This window comes from Patagioenas fasciata, chromosome Z (genome assembly GCF_037038585.1).
Source record: "Patagioenas fasciata isolate bPatFas1 chromosome Z, bPatFas1.hap1, whole genome shotgun sequence".
NCBI classification, from domain to species: Eukaryota; Metazoa; Chordata; class Aves; order Columbiformes; family Columbidae; genus Patagioenas; species Patagioenas fasciata.
The window spans coordinates 37556265-37580714 of record NC_092560.1 but is presented as its reverse complement, the minus strand read 5'-3'; the positions used below and the strand labels follow the sequence as shown (position 1 = coordinate 37580714).

At 36.5% G+C, this 24450-nt stretch overlaps 1 protein-coding gene across 3 annotated transcripts in view; it reads left to right on the top strand.

Moving 5' to 3' along the window:
* SLC12A2 (solute carrier family 12 member 2) overlaps positions 1-17493 on the top strand; it is a 62615-nt gene extending 45122 nt beyond the window's left edge. The window contains exons 16-27 of one of the 3 annotated variants that reach the window (XM_071802530.1): positions 567-678; positions 2806-2946; positions 3134-3240; positions 5189-5268; positions 6975-7112; positions 7801-7848; positions 9372-9494; positions 9652-9763; positions 10336-10422; positions 12435-12570; positions 13602-13669; positions 14600-17493. In XM_071802530.1, the coding sequence (XP_071658631.1) occupies positions 567-678; positions 2806-2946; positions 3134-3240; positions 5189-5268; positions 6975-7112; positions 7801-7848; positions 9372-9494; positions 9652-9763; positions 10336-10422; positions 12435-12570; positions 13602-13669; positions 14600-14735 (1288 nt within the window). In that variant the 3' untranslated portion in view covers positions 14736-17493. Of the gene's footprint in view, positions 1-566; positions 679-2805; positions 2947-3133; positions 3241-5188; positions 5269-6971; positions 7113-7800; positions 7849-9371; positions 9495-9651; positions 9764-10335; positions 10423-12434; positions 12571-13601; positions 13670-14599 lie in introns of all 3 variants that reach the window. The other 2 variants (XM_065860307.2, XM_071802531.1) reach the window with 2 other exon arrangements.
* The last annotated feature ends 6957 nt before the right edge of the window (positions 17494-24450 follow it).

Here is a 24450-nt window from a genome sequence, read left to right as displayed (position 1 = left end):
ATTTTTGATACAAGTGCCGTTCTCTGAGGTTAAGTTTTTCAAAGAAGAGATCTATGGTATTTCCTTTTAGTTAGGAAAATACTCCAGTTCTAATCCTTAGCCTCTCTTGGAAGTTACTAAATTTTCTTTAAGAACTACAAGATGCTTCCGTTGTCTGTTGCATACATACAGACAGTTGAAATTAGATATGTCAGCCAATCATGATAGAGGTGTGAGCACCACCTCAAAGAGTATGACAGTACAACTAAATTGCAAATGTATTAAAATTCTTTACCATGGGGCTGGTGAGACACTGGAACAGGCTGCCCCTGCCTGTGTGCATTTCAGATTTAGTGGGATTTCAAAGTCTGAAACCATTTAATCATAGGTCTGCTGACAGTTGTGGAAAAACAGATCTTGATTTAGTATAGTCTTGTAAAAGTAGATGAGGTTACTACCTCTCCAGTGATGATTATGTTCTTGTGGCCAATATTTGGAAGAAACTTCCTTCTGTTAATAAAAAACCCCACAACTCCAGATGAAATTAATTCCAACCTTTTTTTTTCTTCATCTATTCACAATTCTAGACCTCAGTGCTTAATTATGACAGGTGCTCCAAATGCACGTCCAGCTCTACTTCACCTTGTCCATGCTTTCACCAAGAATGTGGGTTTGATGATCTGTGGTCATGTACATATGGTAGGTGTATTCTGTCTTTACTTTAAAGTAAGGTTTCTTGGTGAGGATGTTTTAACCTATTTTAACCTATTTGCCTTTTTTGGGGGGGTTCTTGTTTTTATTTTGTTGGTTTGTGGGTGTGTTTGGTTGATTTGTTTTTTGGTGGTTTTTTTTTTTTTTTTTTGTTTGGTTTTTTTTTTGTTTTTTTTTTTGGTGTGTGTGTGTGTTTTTGTTGTTGTTTTGTTTGTTTTTGGTTTTTTATTATTATTTTTTAATGAAAACATCATTAGACATTGAGAAGTGCAAAAAGGTTTACTGGTAGGATCCGCTCATGTGTGGTCATCACTGTTCAAGTTAGGTATATTGTAAGGGAAACTTTGCAAAATTAGTGCCTCTCATCATTTGATGCTTAAATGCTGAGGAAGCTTTGTAGGAGTAAAGTGAACATTGGATTACAGCCTGGGGGAAGTCTCTCTCTCCTTGTGTAATACAATCTCATGTGCTCTCTCATGCTTTAGGCAGAGTAGTTAAGTCAAAGTGATGTGTGTACAGCTAGTTTTCCTTTCAGTGTAACTGGTTCAGGAAGACTGATTCCTGTGTTGATTTCCTACAAAATCTGGACTAAAATAAACCTTCTCAAGTAGGAAATTCAGTATCAGTTTAGCCAATACTAAAAAATGGCTGCTAACGTTTCTAGTAGTTTTTTCTTCCTTCAGTTATCAGATTCATTTCATTGACTAGTGAAACAGTAAGATAAACAGACATTTCCCTTTTCTGTACTCTTTCTGCTCAGCCCCTGGTATTTTGGAGTTGGGGTGTGTGAGGACTGTTCTGGAAGGACATAATTTCAGCAGTCCTTACTATTTAAAAAAAAATATTCTATGGCAGACCTGTAGAGGTTTTGGGGTGGAATGAAGGAAGCTTCAAGTAACTGTTCTTCAAAATCATGCTTGTCATGAGTTATCTTAACTGTGTTGTAATGTGGCTGTCATACTATGGTCTGTACCAAAGCTTCAGTTAGCTACGCTGTTGCATCTCTGATAAACACTGGAAATTGTGTTTTAGCATACTGAGATTGCCTAGTTTATCTTCATGATTTAAGGCCGAAATTCTTCTGTCGCATCACTGAGAACATTTAAACAAGTAAATGCAAAGATTGATTACTTTTAAACATCATAGATCATAGAATGTTCTGAGTTGAAAAATATGTTTAGATTTACCACACTTACTAAATATGACTTGCTTCTAATCTAATGTAGTGGTAAGAGCAAATTGAGTTAACATTTCAGTAAGCGCAAAGGACAGAAACTGTGTAATACGAGAGAGGTAAGATACCACATATGGAATTACTGCCTTTCAAAAGTATGACTGAACTGAAAAGCATTATGTAGTGTAATTGTTATTGTAGGAAAGCAATTATGATGAGATGTTCTGGGAATGTATCCTATCTCTATTTAAAATTGCCTTCCTCCAAGAAAGATGACACTATCTTATTATTCACTGACCATTTAGTCAGAGACTGTATAGTTTTGCAAAACCTAGGCTAGTGTGTTCTTGATTTTACTTTGTCCTGTATTCTGAATTTTGATGTCTGGGAGGAGTGCAATGATATGTCCTGATGGAAGTAATAAAAAGAAACTGTTAAAGAGGAGATGACTTTGACTGCAACATAAAACTGCAGAAGTGATACTACTGTGACAGAGTTTTTCTGATGAGGATTGTGTATGCACAGAGGCAAGCATGTACAGCTTGAAACAAATATTCCCTTAAAGCCTGATATGAAGTCATACTATATCTGTGTGTTTCATGAAAAAGCTATTTCCTCTTAAAACTACTTTATGCTTTGGAGGACAAGTTTTTGCCGCTTGCTGGGGAAGTGGGTTGCACTCTGCAGGAACAAGATTGCTAAAGCTTGAGCAACACTCTTCCTAAAAATTATAATCTAGTCTACTTTTTGCTGCTGATATTGCCTGGAATTTTGTTGTTTTGAGTTTTTTAGTAGTATGGAAGCATGTTTTGAGGATCTTCAAGTTCAAATTCGATTCCAGCAGTGAAATCAAGAAAGTTGGGGGGGTATGGACTGTGCAGGCTTTGTTACTGCTCAAAATTCATGTTCTCTCTGCTCTTTTTATTTCCTTACTTTGAAAGGGTCCTCGGAGGCAAGCAATGAAGGAGCTGTCAACTGATCTGGCTAAATATCAACGATGGCTAATTAAAAACAAGATGAAGGCTTTCTATGCACCAGTGCATGCAGAGGACTTGAGGGATGGAGGGCAATACTTAATGCAGGTAAACTTTTTTTTTATGAAAGTGGTGATGATGAACATCAAACTTGGAATACTTTGAAGTGTTTTCATTTTGTAAAGTTACATCAAAACTTTGAAAAATACTTTGTTTTGTGCTTAGAGAAAATACTAGAACCTTTAGTTGTTTCAGTAACATGTTTTTTAAGAAAAATATTTTTTGTTCTTCTTAGGCTGCTGGTCTGGGTAGAATGAGACCTAACACCCTTGTTGTTGGATTTAAGAAAAACTGGAGACAAGGTGACATGAGAGATGTTGAAACCTATATCAATTTATTCCAGTAAGTAGACGTGGAGGTGTAGCTCTTACGTTCCATTTCAGTACCTTTGGTAGTAAGGCAAGAAGATCTTAGTTGCATCTCTTTCAGGTAGACTCAAACTTTGCATATTGCTGATCCAGCAATCTTCCATGCCTTGTTTTTTTCTGATATGGAAATTAATAAGAAAATCTCTATAAACATGTTAGATTTTTATATATAGTAACTCTTTCTGCATCTGGAAAGAGTTGTCACAGTGGTCTGAGGTTTAAGAGTTACTGTCTTTAGAGATGGAATTAATGTCTTAGGTGCCAGTTTGCTGAATTCTTTAAAGCATAGTTGCTATAGAAAGCAGGGATTTTCCTGTATGGATTAAGTATAGGAGAGAACAGATCAACTCTTATGCTGAAGTTCTATCTTCACTAAACCTTACTTTCATATACAAGAAATATTTTACTTGCTAGTATGCAGCACTGACACCTAAAGTAATACAGTAGTCAGAAAGGAGATGGGGAAGGAAATAGCAGTGTAGTTTTACAGTACTGAAAGGCAGACCAGTTCTGATGCAAAAATTGAGTAGAATTACTTGAGCTACAAACACTTAAGAAAACCAAAACTTGCTTCTTGCATTTCTGTACAAGGTTTTTGTTTTCCTTATGTGCTATGTAATCCACTTCACCTGTGCTTTACACTTCTCATTTACTGTGCATTTAAAAGGTATGATAGGGGATTACAGGTACAGATTAGAAAAGGAAAAAAAATTATACTCTCCCAGCTCCTTAAGAGAAAAGCAGGAGCACCAAATGTAGTGAAAAATAAGGAAACACATTGGTTAGTTCCTGTTTTTTCTTTTTTTTCTTGTTTTACTTTGAAATGGCTCGTGCTGGAAGATCTGTGAAGGCCAACAAGTTATGTGGTTCTCCACATGCCAAAGAAACCTCAGGAAGTAATAACTGTAGGTCAAGCTTATTTCTGGAAAATCTCTGGAAAACTGAAAATTTCTGAAGCACACAATTGAAACACATCTAATCTGTACAAATTTAACAAATTAAATAATGAATTTAAAATGTTCACTAATGGACAAAATATTTTCTTCTTAAATCAACCTCAATTTTTCTTGGATTTATTATAGAATATTTTGATACTTTGCGCATTTGTAATCAAGTCTTACTGCTTCCAAAGAGAAGAGTTTAATGAGTGAAATCTTGAGAAATTTTTGTTTAGGGAAATGACGTGGGAGGGAGTTCTCTGATTTATGGTTGCTTGTTATAAGGTATTTATATCTATTACAGTGATCAGTGGCTAATGCAAACTGTATGACATGGTTAAGTTCATGTTTTTCTGTCTTATATCTTGGGGAGGGGCTACTCCATTTTTACTCATCCTTTTTATTTAGGCTTTTTGCTCATTTCTACAATAATGAAGTTTCCATCTTTGTTTTTTAAAGGAGTGAATACCTTCCACATTATATACAATAGAAGTAGTCACGTTATGGCTAACTTATAGCTAATTTGATTCTAATTTACAACTTCATAGGTGATTTTAGTAGCCAAAAGTTTTTGAAAGATGTCAGAAATGTTAGTTTTCAAATCAAGGGTATCTACGCAAAATAAATCCCTGTATTGATGCGGAAGATAAAAATTAATATTTCTCAGTGTGTCTTATCTGTGCAGAACTTGACTGACATGTTCGTGGTGCTTTTCTTATTCACTGTTTACATAGGGGAAAGAGGGAGGAGAGGAAATAAATATGCTATCTATGTGTTACTCTTCAATATGTGGTATTCAGTTCACTGATGCAGTTGATAGTTTTGAATTGAAACTGAAATTGTAACACAAATTTATTATTTGGGAGTTTAAATGGCAGCGTTTAGCTACTGGAATTTGTTTGAAGAGGGTGTGAGAAGTAGGTCCTTTGGGAAATAAAATGGTTTGTTTGTTTGGTTTGGTTTTGTTTTGTTCCTTTTGTTTAGTGATGCCTTCGATGTTCAGTATGGTGTAGTTGTCATCCGCCTAAAGGAGGGTCTGGACATTTCTCACCTTCAGGGCCAAGGTAAGATACATTTTATTATAGCTGATGAATAGCTGTTGAAATTCCCTTTTAATACCACTTTCTGAAAATATTAGATAAAGGTAAGTTATTAAAAAAAAAAAAAAACACAACAAAACATCAAAACATGTCTCATAGAATAACATCACTGTAATTAATAAGTCTGAAATGTAAGAATACAGCATGCGCAGCAACAGAACGTGGTTTTCTGTGTGTTTCAACTTCCTTTATTTGTAAGCTGCACATAGCTGCTTCCCAAGGATTTACTGTTTTACTGAAACAAATTGAAGAGGCTGCCAAATTGGTATAAAGTATTTTGGACCATGTATAGAAATCTTGAAAATAACAACAAATATTGCATGATCCAAAAATGCTGTGGGTCTGGTGTGGGTTGCCAACTCCTACAGACGCTAGTTTAGAGACTTCAGCAGTAGTCCATCTCAGGCTTGGAAAGGTTTTCTATTTTCAATGTAGAAGACTTAGTTATGCTTTGTAGGTAGTGGTGTTAAGCCGAATTGCATAATTTTAGTTAGATTTCAAGTAGAATAATGAAGGAAGCCTGTAAGCTTTGACAGCAGCTGTCAGCTGAATTGATATCTCATTTGTTTGTAGCTTACTCTATCAAGGTCGATACAATGAGGAAGAATGCTGCAGGGGGTCATCTTCCTGAAAGAGAGGAGGGTTGTTCCTTCACTGCAAACATAGGAATGTCTTAGAATTTGGGGAGAGGCAGAGAACCTGTCCCTGTGTGCAGGAGGGCACAGGTGTATAAGGAATGGCAAGGAGCGAACCTGCACGGTGAGCAATACTGCTGAGAAGACAGGGAAATATAACACCAAGCTATAACACCAAGTTTCTTAGTATTCACTGTGGTGCAACCTCAAAGGAGTTTGCAGGCTCTGCCACAGCATCAGACATTCACAGCCTGCAGGATACAGCTGTGGCCTCTGGTATTTTAATATGTTAGATGGGACTGCTTGGCCTTTACAAGAAAATACTCTGAAGACTGCTGAGAGGAGGTCAGGCCAGGTTGCTAATGAAGGGCTTTGCATTTCCAGGCATCTTGTGCATCCTGTACATCTCGGGGTGGAGAGAAGCAGCCTCTTGGGAAGGGAGAGGGACCCCATGGGAAACTTCCAGCCAGACAGAAAGTCCAGTACATTAATAGGTTACCCAGAGAGGTGTTAGGTGCCCCAACCCTGGAGATACTCAAGACCAGGCTGGATGGGACTCTGAGCAACCTGATCTAGTTGAAGATGTTCCTGCTCATTGCAGGGCGCTTGGACTAGTAAACCTTTGAAGGTCCCTTCTGACCCAAACTACTCTGTGATTCTGTGTGAGTTTGCTTTAACTTGGATGGTTACGAAGTAGCATCACTGAAACCAAACCTGGGAAAAAACCTCAACTGTGAGACAGACTTGGTCTGGGCCTTGTGTAAGGCTCATCTTCCTCTTGGAGTTAGAGTGGAAATGGAATATGGAAATGGATTCTTTTTTTTTCCCCCCTCCTGGTTGTACTTCCTCGGTATTAGCTCACTCTGTTTTATTTTTAGCCTGTGCTAATGTAATCAACATCCTTCTTTGCTGTAGTATAACAGCTGCAAAAGAGTGTAACCAACTGCAAGTGATCTTTGTGTAGTCACATACCTCTGTTGGTACCATTTGAAACAATTGAGTGTCTTATAATGTTTCTTTACTTTCTCAAAGAAGAGTTACTGTCATCCCAAGAAAAATCTCCATGTGCCAAGGATATCATAGTGAAAGTGGATTATAGCAAGAAGGCTGAGACAGACACTTGCATAGCTTTTGCTCCATCATCCAGTGAAAGAACCCCCACTCTACATAAAGGTAACTTGCTAGTTTGTGGTGAAATTTGAGTTCTTACTCTTTCTCTCATTTTCTCGTCAGTTCCTTTCTCCCCTCACCAAGAAATTACTTAAGGCATTTTGGGGTCTGTGGAACAGAAGCATGTCATGCTTTTCTAGCCCTTGATGTCAGATAACTTGAGTACTTTGGTGTTGAGCTGACCAGTATGTAAAATAATCTTTCCTGTCTAGTTGCCTAAATAAACCAGGTGGTAGACAATGACCTACAGTGGATTTTTCTTTTTTAGTGAGTTTGATGGGCATTAAAAATTGCTTGTCAATCGTGACGCATATCAGTATACTATGTGTGATTTGCAGGCTGCTAAATTTGTGGAGGTATTTTAACTAGACTAGAATATTATGTGCATGTTAACAGACACACATAATTCAGGATACTCTGACATAACAATAATCAACTTACCTCTTCTTTCTGAAGTAAAAGCTTGGAGTGACTTAATAGTTAAGTGAGCAGTGTGATAATTTTTTTTTTTTTGAACTACAAATAAATCTCAGGGTCTTGTAGACTGCATTTGTGTGCTGCTTTTCTTTGTATGAAAATCCATTCCATTCTACATCTTTATTTTCTATTTTTTAATATACATTAGTAATGTTTTCATTAACATCATAAAGGATATTAACCTTTTTATTTTGTATTTTTAATAATCTTCCAGAAGAGGACGAGGATGGAAAGACTCCAACACAACCACTGTTGAAAAAAGGCAGGCATTTTCCACCTTTTTGTGTTAAATCATTATTTTGCATTGTTAATTTCAGTTTTCCTTTTGTACTCCTTTCTACGCATATGAGAGAGAGAAAAATACCAACCATGCAATATTAATTTATTTCTTCATATCTGCCTTGGAATGTGTTTCATGTTTAGGGATTAGCCTATGGAAAAATGGCAACATCGTGGAAATTCTCAGAACAAGTTGCTAGTGAGAAAAAATTGTGCATATGTCTAAGATATAAATGTTGGAATTTTTTTTTTATTCTTAAGTAACATTGGAAATGTGTTCAGGAACTTGCTTAGTTCTTTGTCTCAGGTATTTGTCTGGGTCCTTACTTGATCCTAGGTGTAAGGGAAATGCTATCTAATGGTATAGTGGGAGTGCACCATCAGCTTATTCAGTAGATCTTCTAAAGCCATAGGTGTTGCTCTGTTATTTGAAATTGATCAATAGCGTGCAAATGAAGGCATCATATAGCCACTCATTGAGATTAAAGTGCTGTTTATTTGAATGACCACTTTCAGATGTTGACAGATTAATTGAGCAGTTTTCCTTTCCTGGTTTATTTCAGATTTTTTTGAGTTAAGCAAATGTTTTTACCTTAGCTAAGATTCGTCTAACTTTTTAAATACTTTTTTCATAATTTCAACAGCTAGAAGCTGTTATGTTTTAATAACGGAAATGAGATTGCATCTTGAAGCACAAGATGGCAGTTTGGAAGAAGTCCCAGTATGCAGTGAAGTGGTATATTAACATAAATCAGTCACAGATGTACTTTAAATTTAAAAATGTCTCGTAGAATAAGGACTGAGATGAATATCAAACTCTTGGCTCTTGTTCAAACTGAGGTTTTAATTAAGGGTAAAAGGGTGATTTTTTTTTTTCCTGTAGTTTCAAAAATATATATATTTACCCATATTAATTTGCTTGAAAATGACATTGTTCTCTTGTTCTCAGCAAATCAAATAACTTTGCTACGCAAAATAGTCTGCACTGTGTTTCAGAGCCATGGAAAACGGTACTTGTTGCAAAAAATAAAATTCTAGTACACAGAAGTAGCTTTTCTTTTTACCACATACTTAAAAATGGATTTAAGAAGAAAAGTGCTTAGGACATGGTGTTTACTTGTAAATTAGTATCTACATGTTTTTCGGGAAGTTTTGTCATATGCAAGTGGTAAGCAGTGCAAGACCTAATGCTCTGAATTATGTATGCAAGTTTATTTAAATTGTACAGGCAAATGGCTGTATAAAGATTTTACAGATCCTCTATTTCATAAATGTCTGCTAAATGACTTGAAAATTTAAATCTTTAACTGCTGAAGTTATAAGTTCACAGACTCCCTAAATACAGCTCAGTTTATCCAATCAAAATTTGGAGTTGGGGTGAGGGAGAAAAAACAACTTTTAAATAAAATGGGATATATCACAAAATACTTAGAAGCTGAATTTGATGAATTTCAGGGTGATTAACGAAAACACTTAAAAATTGAGTTTCGTCATACTTTTTTCCAGATTCAAAGAGTCCATCTTCTCCTTTAAACTTGGCCGACCAAAGACTTCTTGATGCTAGTACTCAGTTTCAGAAGAAACAAGGGAAAAGCAATATTGATGTCTGGTGGCTCTTTGATGATGGAGGTAATATGCTTTATACATTAAAACAAATATTGAAAATAAAATTGTTGAAGTGATTTTGAATTAATGAGTGTTTTTCAGTCAGCTTGTATATAGATTACAAATTTGTACTATTTACCACAATTTTCTGAATCATTCCCAAATTCTGGTCTAAATGCAGGTTTGACGCTGTTAATTCCTTATCTTCTAACAACCAAGAAGAAGTGGAAAGACTGTAAGATCAGAGTGTTTATTGGTGGAAAAATAAACAGAATTGATCATGACAGAAGAGCGTAAGTTGACCTACAAAAATTAGTTGGAAATGCTAATAGAGCATGATACACAGTAGATGACTTTCTCTTCCCAGTAGCCTTCTTGTAATTGTTCTTTGGTTGGGGTGTAATTCTATTTCTTTCTCAAAATTTACATTTTCTCCAGATTGTTTTGGATGATATACCTCAAGTTAAATTAACTTTTCTGCATCATTGTCTCAGACAAACATTTTCTTTGTCAGATATTTTCTGAGGTTGTCTTTAAGGCACAGCTCTTTGCTTTGTTTTATTATTTGAGAAAGGGGGGAGGAGGTGGTGTTGTGGCTGGGTTTGTGGGTTTTGTTTTTCTTTGTTTGTGGTTTTTATTCCTTGTTTGCTTGGTATGTTTGTTTTTTGTTTGTTTGTTTCCAAAGCATGCTGTTGATCTATAGCTGTATGCCAGGTCCGTTTTTTTTTTCCCCTGTCACGTTTAAGTGTGTGTTTTGTTTGCTTGTTTGTTTCCTTAAAGTAGTGTTTTTATTACCCAGTACCTGCTTACCCTGTGAGATAATTAAAAATCTGATAATGCATAAAGGCTTGTTTTTCTGATACAGGATGGCTACTTTGCTCAGCAAATTTCGAATAGACTTCTCAGACATTATGGTTCTTGGGGATATTAATACTAAGCCAAAGAAAGAAAAGTAAGTCTCAGGAAAAACCCATCTTGTTTGTTAGTTGAATTATTGATCTCTTTCATGGATTTAGAATACTTCACTCTCCCCTACATAGCAGTTTTGGTACAGTAGTTCCTATGACATCCAGTGTTTCACGAAAATTCAGTAAATAAATTAACCAATAATTCCTACATCCAAGAACATAGAATTTTGTATTTTTGAAATCTCTGGCCCGTAGACTATAATATTGCATTTAGAGAAATACAGTTTTTTTTTTAAAATCCAATTTGTCTGGAGCTATCTTCTCTGAAGAGAGGAATGCTTATAAAAACTTAAATGGCCTTTATATTGGGGTTCTGGTTTAATGTAACAAACTTAGTCTTCAGGTAGCCTGATTTTTTTTTTTTTTTTTTTTAATTGTTTGGACTTCTAATTTGCACAGGGTTCATCATACATGTGATGTTTCTGATTGTCAACTTTAAAAAATACTAATTGTAGATGGCGTTCGGTACAAATTTGTAACAGAATGTGTAAGATCTAAAAATATTATCTTCATTTCCCTTCAAGTCTTATTTAGTATGTTGAAGTTGTAAAAATATCTTATGCATGTATTGGAATAATTTGACATGTCACACAAATTAGGAAATCCTGGTTTACAACTTACGTAAATGGTAAATCCTAATAAGCATTCTTTTATACTCTGCTTTTTAATTGCCTTTTCTTAAATGTATAGAATATATCAAGCAACTAAAATGGTAGAGTACTTCTGGCATTCTGTTGCTTTTGGTTGTCTTTCTCCTCAGAGCTTGCTGCTGTAAAATGTGTAAACTTAAAGGTAGTATGCATTTATGCGCAGAAAATTGAGATTGTAGAATTACATGGAATTATTTTATTTTATAGAAGTGATCCATGAATTAGTTATTCTGACAGCATTTTTTCTGTCTCTCTGGGTACATTCCCCATGATACATCAAAAACCTTTCTAAAGTACCAGCTGGCTTTAACAATAGCTGTAAAGTAAGTGGAGGAAGATGATATTGTATTGCACATTACACATACTGATATTACAAGAAGAGGTATTCTTTAATGTTTGTCAGACTTGCCACATTGTAATTTGTAATGACAGGAGACTGGCAATACCTTATCATATTGATTAAAAAAAAACAGTCATCGAATATCATCAAAATGCAGTTATAGTATTGGATGTAAGGCATATATTTCAGTATGTTCTGCTAAAAGTCTTACTTATTTTTCTCATATCTCACATGCTGAGGCTGTGCACATAAAGTTGTTATATTTCCATAACTTGTGACAGCCATTGTTTGCTGTTCAAGTATCCTAATATGGGTAGAGAATGCAGGGTAATGTCAGTTTTTCTTTTGAATAGAAGTGAATGCCTCCTTGGTCTATAGACTTTCTTTCAAAGGTCTTGCTAGAGTTAAAATAAATTCAAAGTAACACCTCATTGTAACAAGTGCAACAGGAAGACGAAACAAGATGGCTGTGGTTACTTGCATTTGAATGTGGCTATCAGACTGTATTGGAAAGATTTTAAAGAAGAAAAATAAAAATATCAAAGCAAAAATCCTAATGGCACTAGCATGAGACTTGATAGCTTTTTTATTTTAGTGACATACAAATTCCTCTTTCAAATTTAGTTCTGAAGAAGCTACGGTTAGTTACTGTACATTTTCTAAGGTAGTACTCTTCAATTTTCAAACAATGATAGTAAAACTCTAGCAATAAAATTGTGGAGGTGTTTTTGTGTCGTTTTTATTTTATTTTACTGGCTAAAACATTTATTTAGTTGCATGGGGAACAGTGAAAGCTCTTACAGATGTCCCTAATTGTTTGCTGACTTATAATGTCTGTGTATACAAATAACTGATGTGATGTTCTAACTTCAATTGTCAGTGAAAAAAATTCAGTTCACTTCATTTTTACATAGTAATAAAACTTACTTTCTGGTAACTATGGCAGTTATTGCTGACATATAGACTCATACGTGTTTTAATCTAGCTTTTCATTTGATCGTTCCAGTATCACAGCTTTTGAAGAAATGATAGAGCCGTTCCGACTTCATGAAGATGATAAAGAACAAGAAGTTGCAGATAAAATGAAGGAGGATGAGCCGTGGAGGATAACAGATAATGAACTTGAGCTTTACAAGACAAAGGTTCTGTGTTCTTTAGAGTGTTATTTTAAATGTTGACCTTCTTATCCTAATTCTTATTGCTACTGCGTATGTGGATGTGATATCAATGAGTAAATTCTTGTTATTCTCTGTTTTACATGGCTGTTTTCATGAAAAATTGATGGAAAGCAGCATCCAACACCATTTAGATGGTTTACCAAAAAACAAAATTTCTCCATTTCTGTATGTGAGGCCCTAAACTACTTTCCTACAGTATTTCTGCAGTTAATATAGAAAAACATAGACCAGCAGCTGCTGCTGAGGGATCTTAACTGCATGTTAGCAGGGGGCTAGGGGAGAAGATTTTATGAAGTACAGTTGCTTTGTAGTTGTTGAACTGCTTGATGCCTTACTGTTCTTCATGTTTACAAATGTCACCAAAACTCATTTCAGTGTGATAACTGAAGTAATTTATTCTTTTGTCTGCTGATAGCTTAATTATTTCTGCAGGCACTAGCCCACAGACCAACTAGATTTCAGCTCATCTGAGAACAACAGGACTGTACGAAATGGTTAACTCAAAATGTTTACTATAAAGTTAGTTGACATAAAAGAGAACTGAAAATAGCTAAGCAAGCTATATCAGATGTGAGGACAAGATAGGTAGTAAAAAAAAGGAGGCCCATTATGGAGATAGGCTTACCAAGTAAAGATGGGACTTCACTTCTGTATGGCCTGCTCACTGTGAGTTTATAGAATATGGTTAAAAGAACCTTGAAGAGACCATAGGAGGTTCTTGCTTCCAGGAGGGTGGTGTTAGTATTAGAGGAACTATCCTAAATTTAGCTTTCATAGTAGTTGGCTTATTTGCATGTTTTAAGCTTACTGCTTCCTTCATTCCTAGGCTTAAAATCATGGGTATTTCAGAAAAGTGGACAAGTTGCCAAGCTGAGGGGGAAGTACATGTTTTCTATAAATTACTTAACCAATCAATCATAACTGGTTTTCATTTTTCTTGAGTTTTTGTAGTTGGTTATAAAAGATCTTCTTAACATGTTTCAATTTAATTACAGACTTATCGCCAGATTAGGCTGAATGAGTTGCTGAAAGAACATTCGAGTACAGCTAACATAATTGTCATGTAAGTAAATGATTTGTACTCTTATCCTAATTAACCTAGAACTGTAATTTGAAATACAAATATATCCAAATGCAGGCTAGGGAAAAGCATGTGCCTTGGCATTAAAGTATAAAAATACTCAAAGGTTTCAATGCAGAAAGTATTAGAAGTATGGAGCTACTATACTGATTAATAGCCTGTATAGCTTCATGCTTCCACACTTCAGGAGATTACTTCCACATTTGTAGCATGACCCAGGATTATCACATTCCTTCCACTCTCACATGCCAACTATTCCCCTCCCTTTCAGGTCCTTTCTTTCACTTCTTTTTTTTAGGAAATATCTCTAGATCAAGTTAGAACATCATTTTACTGATGGATTTCCTTGGAATTACTTTTGGTGTAAACAAGCAGAATGCAGATCATAGGTTCTTTTGCTGTGTTTTTCTTCAGGAGCCTGCTTCTGAGCTTCATGAAGTAGTACTGTAAGTGTAGTTTGAGTAGGGCAAGTAGAGTTACAATAGTTTTTTTCAAAAGAAAATTGTATGGCATGTTTTGGAAAGATTGTGAAAAGGAATATTGACTGCACCATTGGCATCATAAGAAAAAGCTGTATTTTAAAATCTCAGAGAGTCTTTCAAGAAACTGTGTTCAATTGAGAAGAATTCTCCATTAAGCTACCTGGATACAAAATGGTGATCAGAGGCCAAAAGTGAGAGGTAAACAGATGTAAAGGCCTGTATTGCTTAAGATACAAAGTCATTAACTGAATTCTGATAGGACAGGAGGGGAGAAGGGAACAAAAGAAAAAATGACCAAGCAAAAAGGAAATTTGACTTGATATCTACCTCTTTGCAGAATCATACTTTCATATTTCTATGACATAACTTGTGTTCCATAAGGTTTTTCTAATTGTTGAATGCTTTTTTTTTTTTTGCTTGTGCATTGTAGGAGTTTGCCAGTTGCACGAAAGGGTGCAGTTTCTAGTGCACTGTACATGGCCTGGTTAGAAGCTCTTTCTAAAGATCTGCCACCAATTCTCCTTGTTCGTGGGAATCATCAGAGTGTTCTTACCTTCTATTCCTAAGATTACTGCACATGGGACAGCTATGATGAAATTGTACTTCAGTGCCCAGGGGAGAGTGACTGACATAGTCTGTAGTTTATTAACATCACAAAGGCAAAAAGTGACTATCTTTTCACTATTTCACTTACTTCAAAGCACACAAGGAAAGTCACTGTATTTCTAAAGTTGTGACATGTTCAGTTTTATCCTATATTTTCTGTAATTTAGTCTTGCTTAATGGGGGAGGATTCCTTGTTAGACTGATGAAAAAGACAAGCTTTTTTTTTTTTGCTATTTGAATAGCAGCAATAAGATGTTTTATTTTTGATCAATGAAAGGATTATAGATTTATAAAAGCCTTTTAGCCTTGAGGTGCCTTCTGAAATTAACCAAATCTCATCCACATCCTATTTTGTAAATTTATATAGAATGTCAATCTACCTTCAACTAAGAGTTTAGATCAGATTTCCTTTACTTTCTAGTCTCTTCCACATTACAATAAAAATGAATGCTGCTTTTCAGTCTTCCATTGAGCTATTAGTTCTTAGTACTGTATGTTTTCTATTGTCAAGAAAGTTTTTGGTTTTTTATTATTGTATCTGTTAGATTTAAAGGTGAGAATTGGGGCAGGTCAGTTGAACTAAAGCAAATTCCTGATGTCATTGCCAAGACTCTGTGCTACTAAATTTTGTAACAGTTAAAGCTAATTCTACTAGCAGAGAAAATATTTTTCTCAAATTTGACAATGTGTACTACTTTGGCACTAGTCTGATATACACAACTAACATAAGCTATGTTGGTAAAGAATCCTGGTCAATCTTTGCTCTCTAGCTCTAGTATGAAACCAAAATTCCTCCTACTGAGTGGGGCTTTCAATCTTACCATGAATTAGAAGAAAAGATGACCTGTCCTAGTTCTCGACCTATTACTTTTTGGTGTCACTTTCAACTTACTTTGAAACAAAACTCAACTTAAGGCTTGAATGGGGATAATATAAGCAATGTGATACTATCTAACAGAAAACAGTAAACACTATGTGGAATCTTGCTATCTGATATGAAATGTAAAAGCTACAGTTCTCTCGCATTTTTCAACAATTGGTTAAAAGGACCACTAGTTACTAGGGGAGATGTTTTTAGGTCAATTCATTCAATTGTCAGAAAATATAGTTAGTCTTATTAAATAATACTCAGGTTTGATTGTCTAGTAATTTAGATCTATTCCATACATCCTACTTTATACATTTTCCATGTTCAATAAAGAAACTGCCAATCGTCTGTGCCCATTCAATGTATAGTTTGAAAACTTAATAATTTAGTCTGCTATGAACACCTACACAGAAATTTCACTTGAGCCTTTGTATAAAGGTTAGTAATGTGAACTGGTTTTTAAATTCCTAGTATATTTTGGATAGAAAGGATTGCCTAAAAACATTTCACAAGCTTTTGATATTAGCATTGGACAAATTACCAGTGGTTGAGTGACTTTCATTTAAGGATGCACAGCAAAGGTGTATTTTTGTGCTAAGTACAAGATGAAATTGAAGTGTAACTATTCCTTTTGAAGAACAAAACATAATCATTGTGTGGCAAAGTAGAGCTTCAGATCATTGTGATTAAAATAAAAAATACTCAGTGCAGTATACACTATTGTCAAGTTCTGGTTAAACCGCAAAAATATTTTTTTCATGTTTCTGTCAATTGGATTTGAGACTTTTTTTTAATTGAAATTATTCAAGAAAGAAAAACAAACATGCATGTTTTGCTGCTGAGTGTGAGATAACTGATTCCAGCATGAACCCAGCTTGTTGTGATAAACATTATAAGACAAGACATTTTGCAGTAGAAGTGCTGTTTCCTTCCAGGTGAGGGGTGGGGATCAAACTTACCACCGTATCTATTACAGGTTTTACAGTGCTTTGTAGGTAATAAGGATGCCACATTGTGACTATGGAATCATTGCTATGTTTCTTGTTTTATGGGTCACATTCTTTTGAACAGATGGACAGTAAGGCATGGATTTAGTGCTGCTATCTTTAAATAAATAAATAGAAAATGTGCACAGGTACACTTAATTAAAAGGTTTTTTGCCCATTCAGGAAACCATTGCTTGTGATCGGTAACACAGAAACCAAATGAAGTGTGTGTATACATGCATATATGTGTATAAAATTATATAAAATATATCTAAATATGCATATGGGGATAGTTAAGGTAATGTCTGTGAGATAACATAGGATGCTTTTCACATGCACTCTCAGAAGTCCACTAACACTAGGCATGAGGTCAAGTTTAAAGATTATTTGCTACACTAAAATTTCAACAGTTAATTGTTTGCAACAGATGTCAGTTAGTGGCAGTCACTCCAATTTCTGCTTTGATTTTGACACCAAATTTAATGTTCCAATCATTATTAATTACTTGAAAAATGAAATCACTTACACATACCTTCTATAGATTAGGTTTCTTTGTATAGGTTTAGAAAGACAGTAGTAGCTGGAGAAAATCAATTATTTATTTGTTCACTTTTATTTAGGTATCCTTTTACATACATTCTTTTTATATGCTTTTTCTGACATTACATATTTAAAAACAACTGAAAATAATTTAAAGATTTGAGCATCAGTGGGTAATGGCCCATTTGGTTTGAAGATGTAAGATTTGATACTGTACTGTAACTGTCACACAAATGCTTTTCTAATGTTTTAATGTAATTATTGCAGTTAATACTTTGTACCTGGGGGATGTCACTGCAATAAAAGGAAGTGAATTCAATACAACTGTCTGGTCTGACAAAGCCTTTTTTATTGGTGGGAGATAGGGAATAATGTTCATAGTTAAATAGATTAATGCTGAAAATAACATTTGATATGTGAATATATTTAATGCATGCACCTGATAATTCTGCAATAAAGGTAGGTTGCATGGGACTGCGAGTAGAGCTTAAAGTCATTCATGTGTCTCATATAAGGAGACAAGCATTTTGTTCTCAGGAGGAATGTTTGCTGCTACTGGGTTAGGAATAGTGGTGGTTGCAGAAGAAAAATAAACCTTGTTTCACTCACTAAAATTTTCCATGACTCACCAGACAACGCAGACCAGTCTGCAATACTTGGTGTCTTAAAGGAATGTTAGTATCTGAAAATGTCATCCCACTGCATATGCAATTTGTTTTGCTTCTGAATACAGTGAAGGATTGTCTAACACCTCTTTCTCCCTCAAAATAGTAGTAGTCCACTGAGATACGAGGAAGTAGACTGGGAAAATATTTTAACTCCTAGTTGCAAAGCCACTTCTAAGCAAGAGACATTTGGCATTAACTCTACTAATGTCCATTCAGCTAGAAACTAGTTGAAAACTCCTAAGGCCATAATGAGGAGTGGCACCTTACTTTCTCACATGGCGTGATACTTAAAACCACAGAACTTTAACCTTGTAAGTTTTGGTGTTACCTGGTGTAGCTGGGTGACAGAATTTTTGATACTTAAACTAGTAGTTTGAATTTATTAGAGTTTATATCCTTAACTTACTAAACACCTGGTGATTAAGTTTTTCCGTGCATTTAAATATAGGCCTTGAGTGTGAGGTTTGGAGCCCAGTGGAATGGGAACACTCGTTAAAAGCGCACCACCAACTTTTACGGCATTGCCTTTAACTTGTTTCAGTATGTAATGACATAGAGAAGGAATGTAGCAGGTATTCTAGATCCTCTGATTTACTGGAGATGTGGTTGATCTAAATAATGAAACAGTACCATGAGCTGAATTCACAGATAAATGGCTTCACATATGCTTTCGAAGCTAAAAAATGAAAATTGGATCAAGCTTGATCTCATCACTTGGCTACACAGTCAGTGAAGGTTCACACTGCATAGTAACCTGTTTTGTCTTGAAACAGGAAAGCAGGACTCCTTTCACCTTGACAAATATTCACTGGTCTAGTTACATTTCTCATACAACTTCTGTGTGATCTTGCCTCTCTAACTAAAACCTAGTATATGTTCAGCTGAAGTGGGTGCTGGGCTTCAGGACTGTGAGACCATGGAGGCATTGAATGGTGTTCTGCTTCATTACCACTGTCTTGCTTCCCTTTGGTGCAGAGTGGAAAATTCTGGGCACTTACCAGTGCATCATCAAATCTTTCTTGCTGTTGTGCCACTTGACAGCAGGGTGTGGAACAGCTTTTCAGGGTTAAGACTCTGGATTAGGTTGATGGAGGCTGATGCCTGCATTTAAGGAAGGGGCAAACAAGCAGGTAGAAATCATCAATCCACTAACTTTTCAAATGGAAGAGTAAATGTTGAAGGACTAGCACTCACCTCCCAACAGAAGCAGGGAAGACCTTCTTCTTGAAACATATGGCACCTCATATGCCCAGAGGTCCATCTCACGATGGCAGAGGAAGTGCACACCATACTTTGAGTCATATACATCAAACTTGCTGACAGGGCGCACAATGAGACCAGGCTGAAAGTGAAGCCTGTGCTGACTGCTTGCTCCTGTTCTCACTGCTGTCCCAAGACACAGAACTGAGAGCAGGAAAGGGAACCTGAGCACAATTTGTTCACTGCTCTTTCCATTGATCTCCTCTCTCTCTCTCCCCTCTGGAAGGGGCTGGCTTTGTAGCTCCCTCCAGGAATCTGCTTTCCACCCTGCCTGCTGCCAGCTGGTCTCCCTGCCCACACTACTGGGGCAGCCCCAGAGGCGCTGAGTGGCCATCGCTGCAGCTCACCCCGACAGGGTTACCAGTATGTCACAGTAATCGGGAGCGGGAAAATGGAGTCGTCCAGGGCTGAAATCGTCAGACAGTGCTGGTGGGGTGAAGGCCGCAGTGGGGCCCTGGCTGTGAGGGGCGTCATGCACCCTCCTCCCTCCACAAACAGCAGCCCTTGCTGGCTTGCTGTAAGCCTGTCCTTTTGTAAAGTGCTCTGATGTTTACTCGTGTGTGGTGTGTGCTGGAAACATATTTTTACTGTGCTTCCGTGAAATCTTAGAAAATACATGGTAGTAGCACCTGGGCATGAGAGAGAGAAGGGACTCACAAATCTGTTTCCAGCTCATGGGGATCTTGGGGAAACTGACCCTGATGAGCTGTATCCAAAAACAACTCTAGTGTGAGGTTCTGGGTCTGTGAATCTTGTGTTCACAGTCCCTCAGTTCCCGTCCACAGAAATAATTACAAAATCCTGATAATAAAACATGATTTTTAGTGAAAGAAATGCGAAATATTTCATCTGCACGGTTTTCTAGGAATTCAAACTACAACAGCAACGCCAGGTGTCGCTGTTGTCTTTCAGCATTTCAGGTAATGCCCAAAACTGCGCTGCCAGATACACTCCTCTTGCACCGTTCCTTCGGTTTCAGGGCTAAACGACTAATGCTTTGAATAAAATTAACACATATCAAAATAATAGTGTTCTTTTGCATTATTTTTTTTCATAATTTTAACTGTGGATTTAAGAAAATTGTAATATTCATTTCCCCCTCTCCCTTTGTGCAAAAAATATGCTTGTTTTGTTTTAAAGGATGCAGGAATCTCCATGCAGATCCTGCCTGTTGAGTTCAAACAGCTTTTTTACGGCTAAGGAACCATCATTTCATAAAGCACTGGGTGATAACTCACTTTTCTCAGTGGCTATTTCCACCTGCATTAGCCTTAGGGAACAGAAGGATAAATGCTGCAGGCAGAGAGAGAAGAGACGTTACAAACCAAAACAGGCTGGTGTGTCCCATATAGTTTCAGAGTGATCCATAATATTTTTGCTTCGTAAGTAACAAACAAGGCAAACATCTACCACCATCTCCAAGTACAGAAGTAGAAGCAAGGTGATAAAAGCTTTTGTCCTCTCAAAATGTTGAGGTACTGGCTATTTAAAGTATTGGAGGAAACTAAATAGTGTTGCATCTTATTAAGCCTGAGTATATGACTATGTTGAAATGTTTTACAACTAATAAGTAAATCTTGGAACACCTCTTTGGAATTAAATTTGTCTCTGCAAAACAGATGGTAAAATGGAGTCACAAGCAAAGGATTTCCACAGGCTCTGGCTGAAAATTATAGCACTGGGATTAGCCTTGAAAATCCTCACTCCCAGCCCTGGATGGTCATTCGTTCTTTCAGATCAAGCTGCCTGGCTGACCGGTTTAACCACAGTGTTGCAAATTACAGGAACTCTTTAACAATTCCTGTGTACTACTGTTACTGATTACATAGATTAACTTTTAGAAGAGTATTTTAAAAAATTATACATGAAGCAGGGGATGGGATTCACATATCAAAGAATATGACAGATAATCAAATGTTAGCCAATGTGTTTTGTAAATATTTTGGCTGATTTAATGAAAACCTGATAAGCAGTGGGGATAAAGAAAAAAAAATAAAAACATATGTAAAGTGCAAAAATGTAAGCATAAAGGTTAAACATTGTTTCTTGTAGTAAAACGTAGTAGTTTAAGCACTGGTAACCTATAAATCACAGGAGGTCGAAGTGCAGTGCCTGCCAAGAGGAGTTTGTACCTCAAATCAAATGACATTTTATGGAGACAACCAACAACAACCATTCACAGTATTAGCATATGAAATCAAGGCTAACCACAGAATACTGTGGGCTTCCACATGGGATTTTGGCTAACCTCATATAGAATTTCCTTTTATTTTTGATTGTACAGTCGAGTGTTGTTAATTTTAAGAGGTTTTATTCTCATTAAAATCTTTCTGTATTGTTCAACTAGCAATAGTAGTATTTCAGACACGGTAGGATTTATTGGGAAAACTCAGGCTTTGACAATACATGGTAAACCTTTGTAAGTACTCTTTTCCATAATATTTTTATTTTAATCATATTGCAAGGTTTGTGGTTTGCTGCTTTCTTGTTCTTGACTTGTTTGTAAGCACCTAGAAAAATAAGGCTTGATTCTCAGCAGGGACCTGGGAGTAACCATGTTGCAATAAGTCCTACCAAAACAAACAAACAAAAACCAAACCAAAACAAAAACACCAGAACAAAAACAACCAAACAAAAAAAACGTTACTTGTTAAGTTTGGGAACTAAGCATCCACTCTAGACAGAGAATAGATTTTACTTTTTCCATCCTATAACATGGGAGAACCCTGAAACTCTTAGGTGATTCTAGAAAACTCATTCTGTCCCAGACACAAAACATTCCAGCATTAATTTATTATTTGGATTCCGTCTTTGCAAATGTGTCTGTGTGCCATCACTCCAAATGCATCATAATCAGGACTTTTTCACTTTCCCAGGATTAGGCAAGGTTAGTAATAAAAAGTGTCTTCTCTTACTGTAGCATTGACTATGGGTAGTAAGCCTCTACATAATGTAAAGGGCAGTAGGTTCTGAGTTTGTAGTCTTGTTCTTGTTGTGACAGTAGTTAACCATCTTCTATGGCAACTTTTATGACAGTAAGTGACTTGGTGGTAGATTTGGAATTCAGATCAAATCCCGATTTCTAGTTTTGTTGTGAATACTAAGAATAACCCCCTTCCTTTGAACGGGAAACACTTCTAAATCAGTTGTTGTAATTGCTTCTAATTTTAAAACATTCCTGTTTTGTGCAATAATTTATTGTTACTGGTAAAGAAAAATTAAGTACATAACACAGGTTGTTCCTTCAGTCTATAAACATAAGGTAAGATTGAAGCTATCTACTTCCCAAATGCCATGTAGTTTCACTACGATATATGTACGTATCTTTGAAATTAGTCTGCGGTACACGGTGATTGAAGGAATGACAAGGTTCTTCCTAAGACTTAAGATTTTCACGGTGGCAGTAGTAATAGTGGGGCTGCCCAGGATATGTTGTTTGACAGATTTTTGGAGTTTGTGTTTTTCGTCCTCCAGATGAGGAGATATTTGTGGATAGGTTACAATTTCTTTCTCTTAACTTTAAAAAGTATTAGAGAAATTCTTTTACTTTCCCACCCACCCTCCTGGTCCTGCTTTAGTAAGAGACCTGTGATCTTAAAAAACCAGCAAGAACAGACAATGCATGTACCATTTTTTTAAGAGCTGTTTATAAAAAAAAGCTGCAAGTTCTTTCCCAGGATTAAGTAACACATAGAAGGTTTTTGGATATCTGGCTCTGTTTCTGAGGAGTTTTCATACTTGTACAACAAATAGTTTTGGCAGACACCTGTGAAGGTTGTCTAGCCCAGTCTTCTTATCAGTGCAGCTCCAGGTATATTGGATTGCACAGGGCCTTGTCAGGTTGAGTTTTTAACATCTCCAAGCCTCTCTGGGCATCTAGTGTTCAAATTATAAGTTTTTGTCATAAGGATGGTCAAATCAGACTTTCCCATGTTGCAACTTGTCTGTTGCCTCTCATACTTTTGTGCAAAAGAAATGAAAAAGATCTCTCTACTGCCTTTTCTTCTTCAGCAGAAAAAACCCTGTTTTCTGAATCTCCTCTTACATGTTGTGTGCTCCAGCCCAGTCACCAGTCATCTGTGTGACTATGCTAGACTTGCTTATTTCCTTAATATTTTGCTGCAAGTGAATTGAAGCCCATTTTTTTGTTCTTCACATCTCTCACTAGTTTCAATTCCAACTGCGCTTTGGATTTCCAAACGTCATCTCTGTATACTTGCTCAGGGTACTGGTATCATCCACATCAGCTAATCCCTGCATCCACCTTCTGTGTACGTGGGTTTGATTGCGTGTGGTGGTTGTTTCATCTGTGCTGGCCTTCTGCTGTGCTTGCTCCATTTGCTGCACATCTGATTGGAAGGTTCTTGTGCATTTAAGAGGTTTTTGTTGAAGATCAGGTGACTTTTCTGGGTCTCTCTGCCCTGCAGAGCAGTCTCCTTTGGGAACATGCTACACAGATCTTAAAAGAAGCTGAAGTCTGCTCTCCTGAAGTCTGAGGCTGTATTTCTACCTTTTGTCTTGCTTTCTTGTCTTAGGATTTTAAGCTCTGCTCTTTGTCATCTTCACTGCAGCCATGACTGATCTTGGCCTTCATATCCCCAGCCAATTCTTTCTTGTGAGAAAACAGATTCAGCAGAGTTTTTCCTAGGTGGCTTTTTGAGCAACTGCATCAAGAAGTTATCACCAAGACATTCAAGAAATCTCTCTAATTGCTTTCTGAGCTGTATTGTGTCTCCAACAGACATTGCTGTGTTTAAAATACCCTATAAGTACCAAAGCCTCTGATCAGGTGGCTTCTTCCAGTTGTCTATTTCAAGTATGTTCTGAGACATTTGCATATACACCCTGAAGAGAACAGAAAGGAGTACAAGGTCACCTGCAAAGATTTTAGAGGCATCCCATGTCTGAACTTAGGAGTTGGGAGTCAAGAACATTTAGATCATTCTGACAGTACAGTGGCTGTGAAATATGTCAAAGCCAGGTAGCGGAAGATGAATGCCTGTGGATGAAATCTTATGGTTCTGGGTTCTGTTTTGGAGAGCACATTGTAAGTGTTGTGAGGGAATTTTAAGAGGGTGGAAATTTAAATGGAAACAATTAACTGGCACATTTTATTCACCTAAGGATGAAAGAAAAATAGAACATGGATTAGAGAGGTTAGTGGAGTGCATGATTTGGGTGTGAGAAGCAAACTGGGAACTCAAAGGGTAAGAACACAACGAATAGACTGAGGAGATATATGAACCATGGAGCAGAATTAGGGATAAACAGAGGAATGTCAAGAAGAGGAGGAAGCTCATGTTGTCACCTGTTTTTTTCTCGCTCTTCCAGAGAGAAATTAAGATCTTGTGTG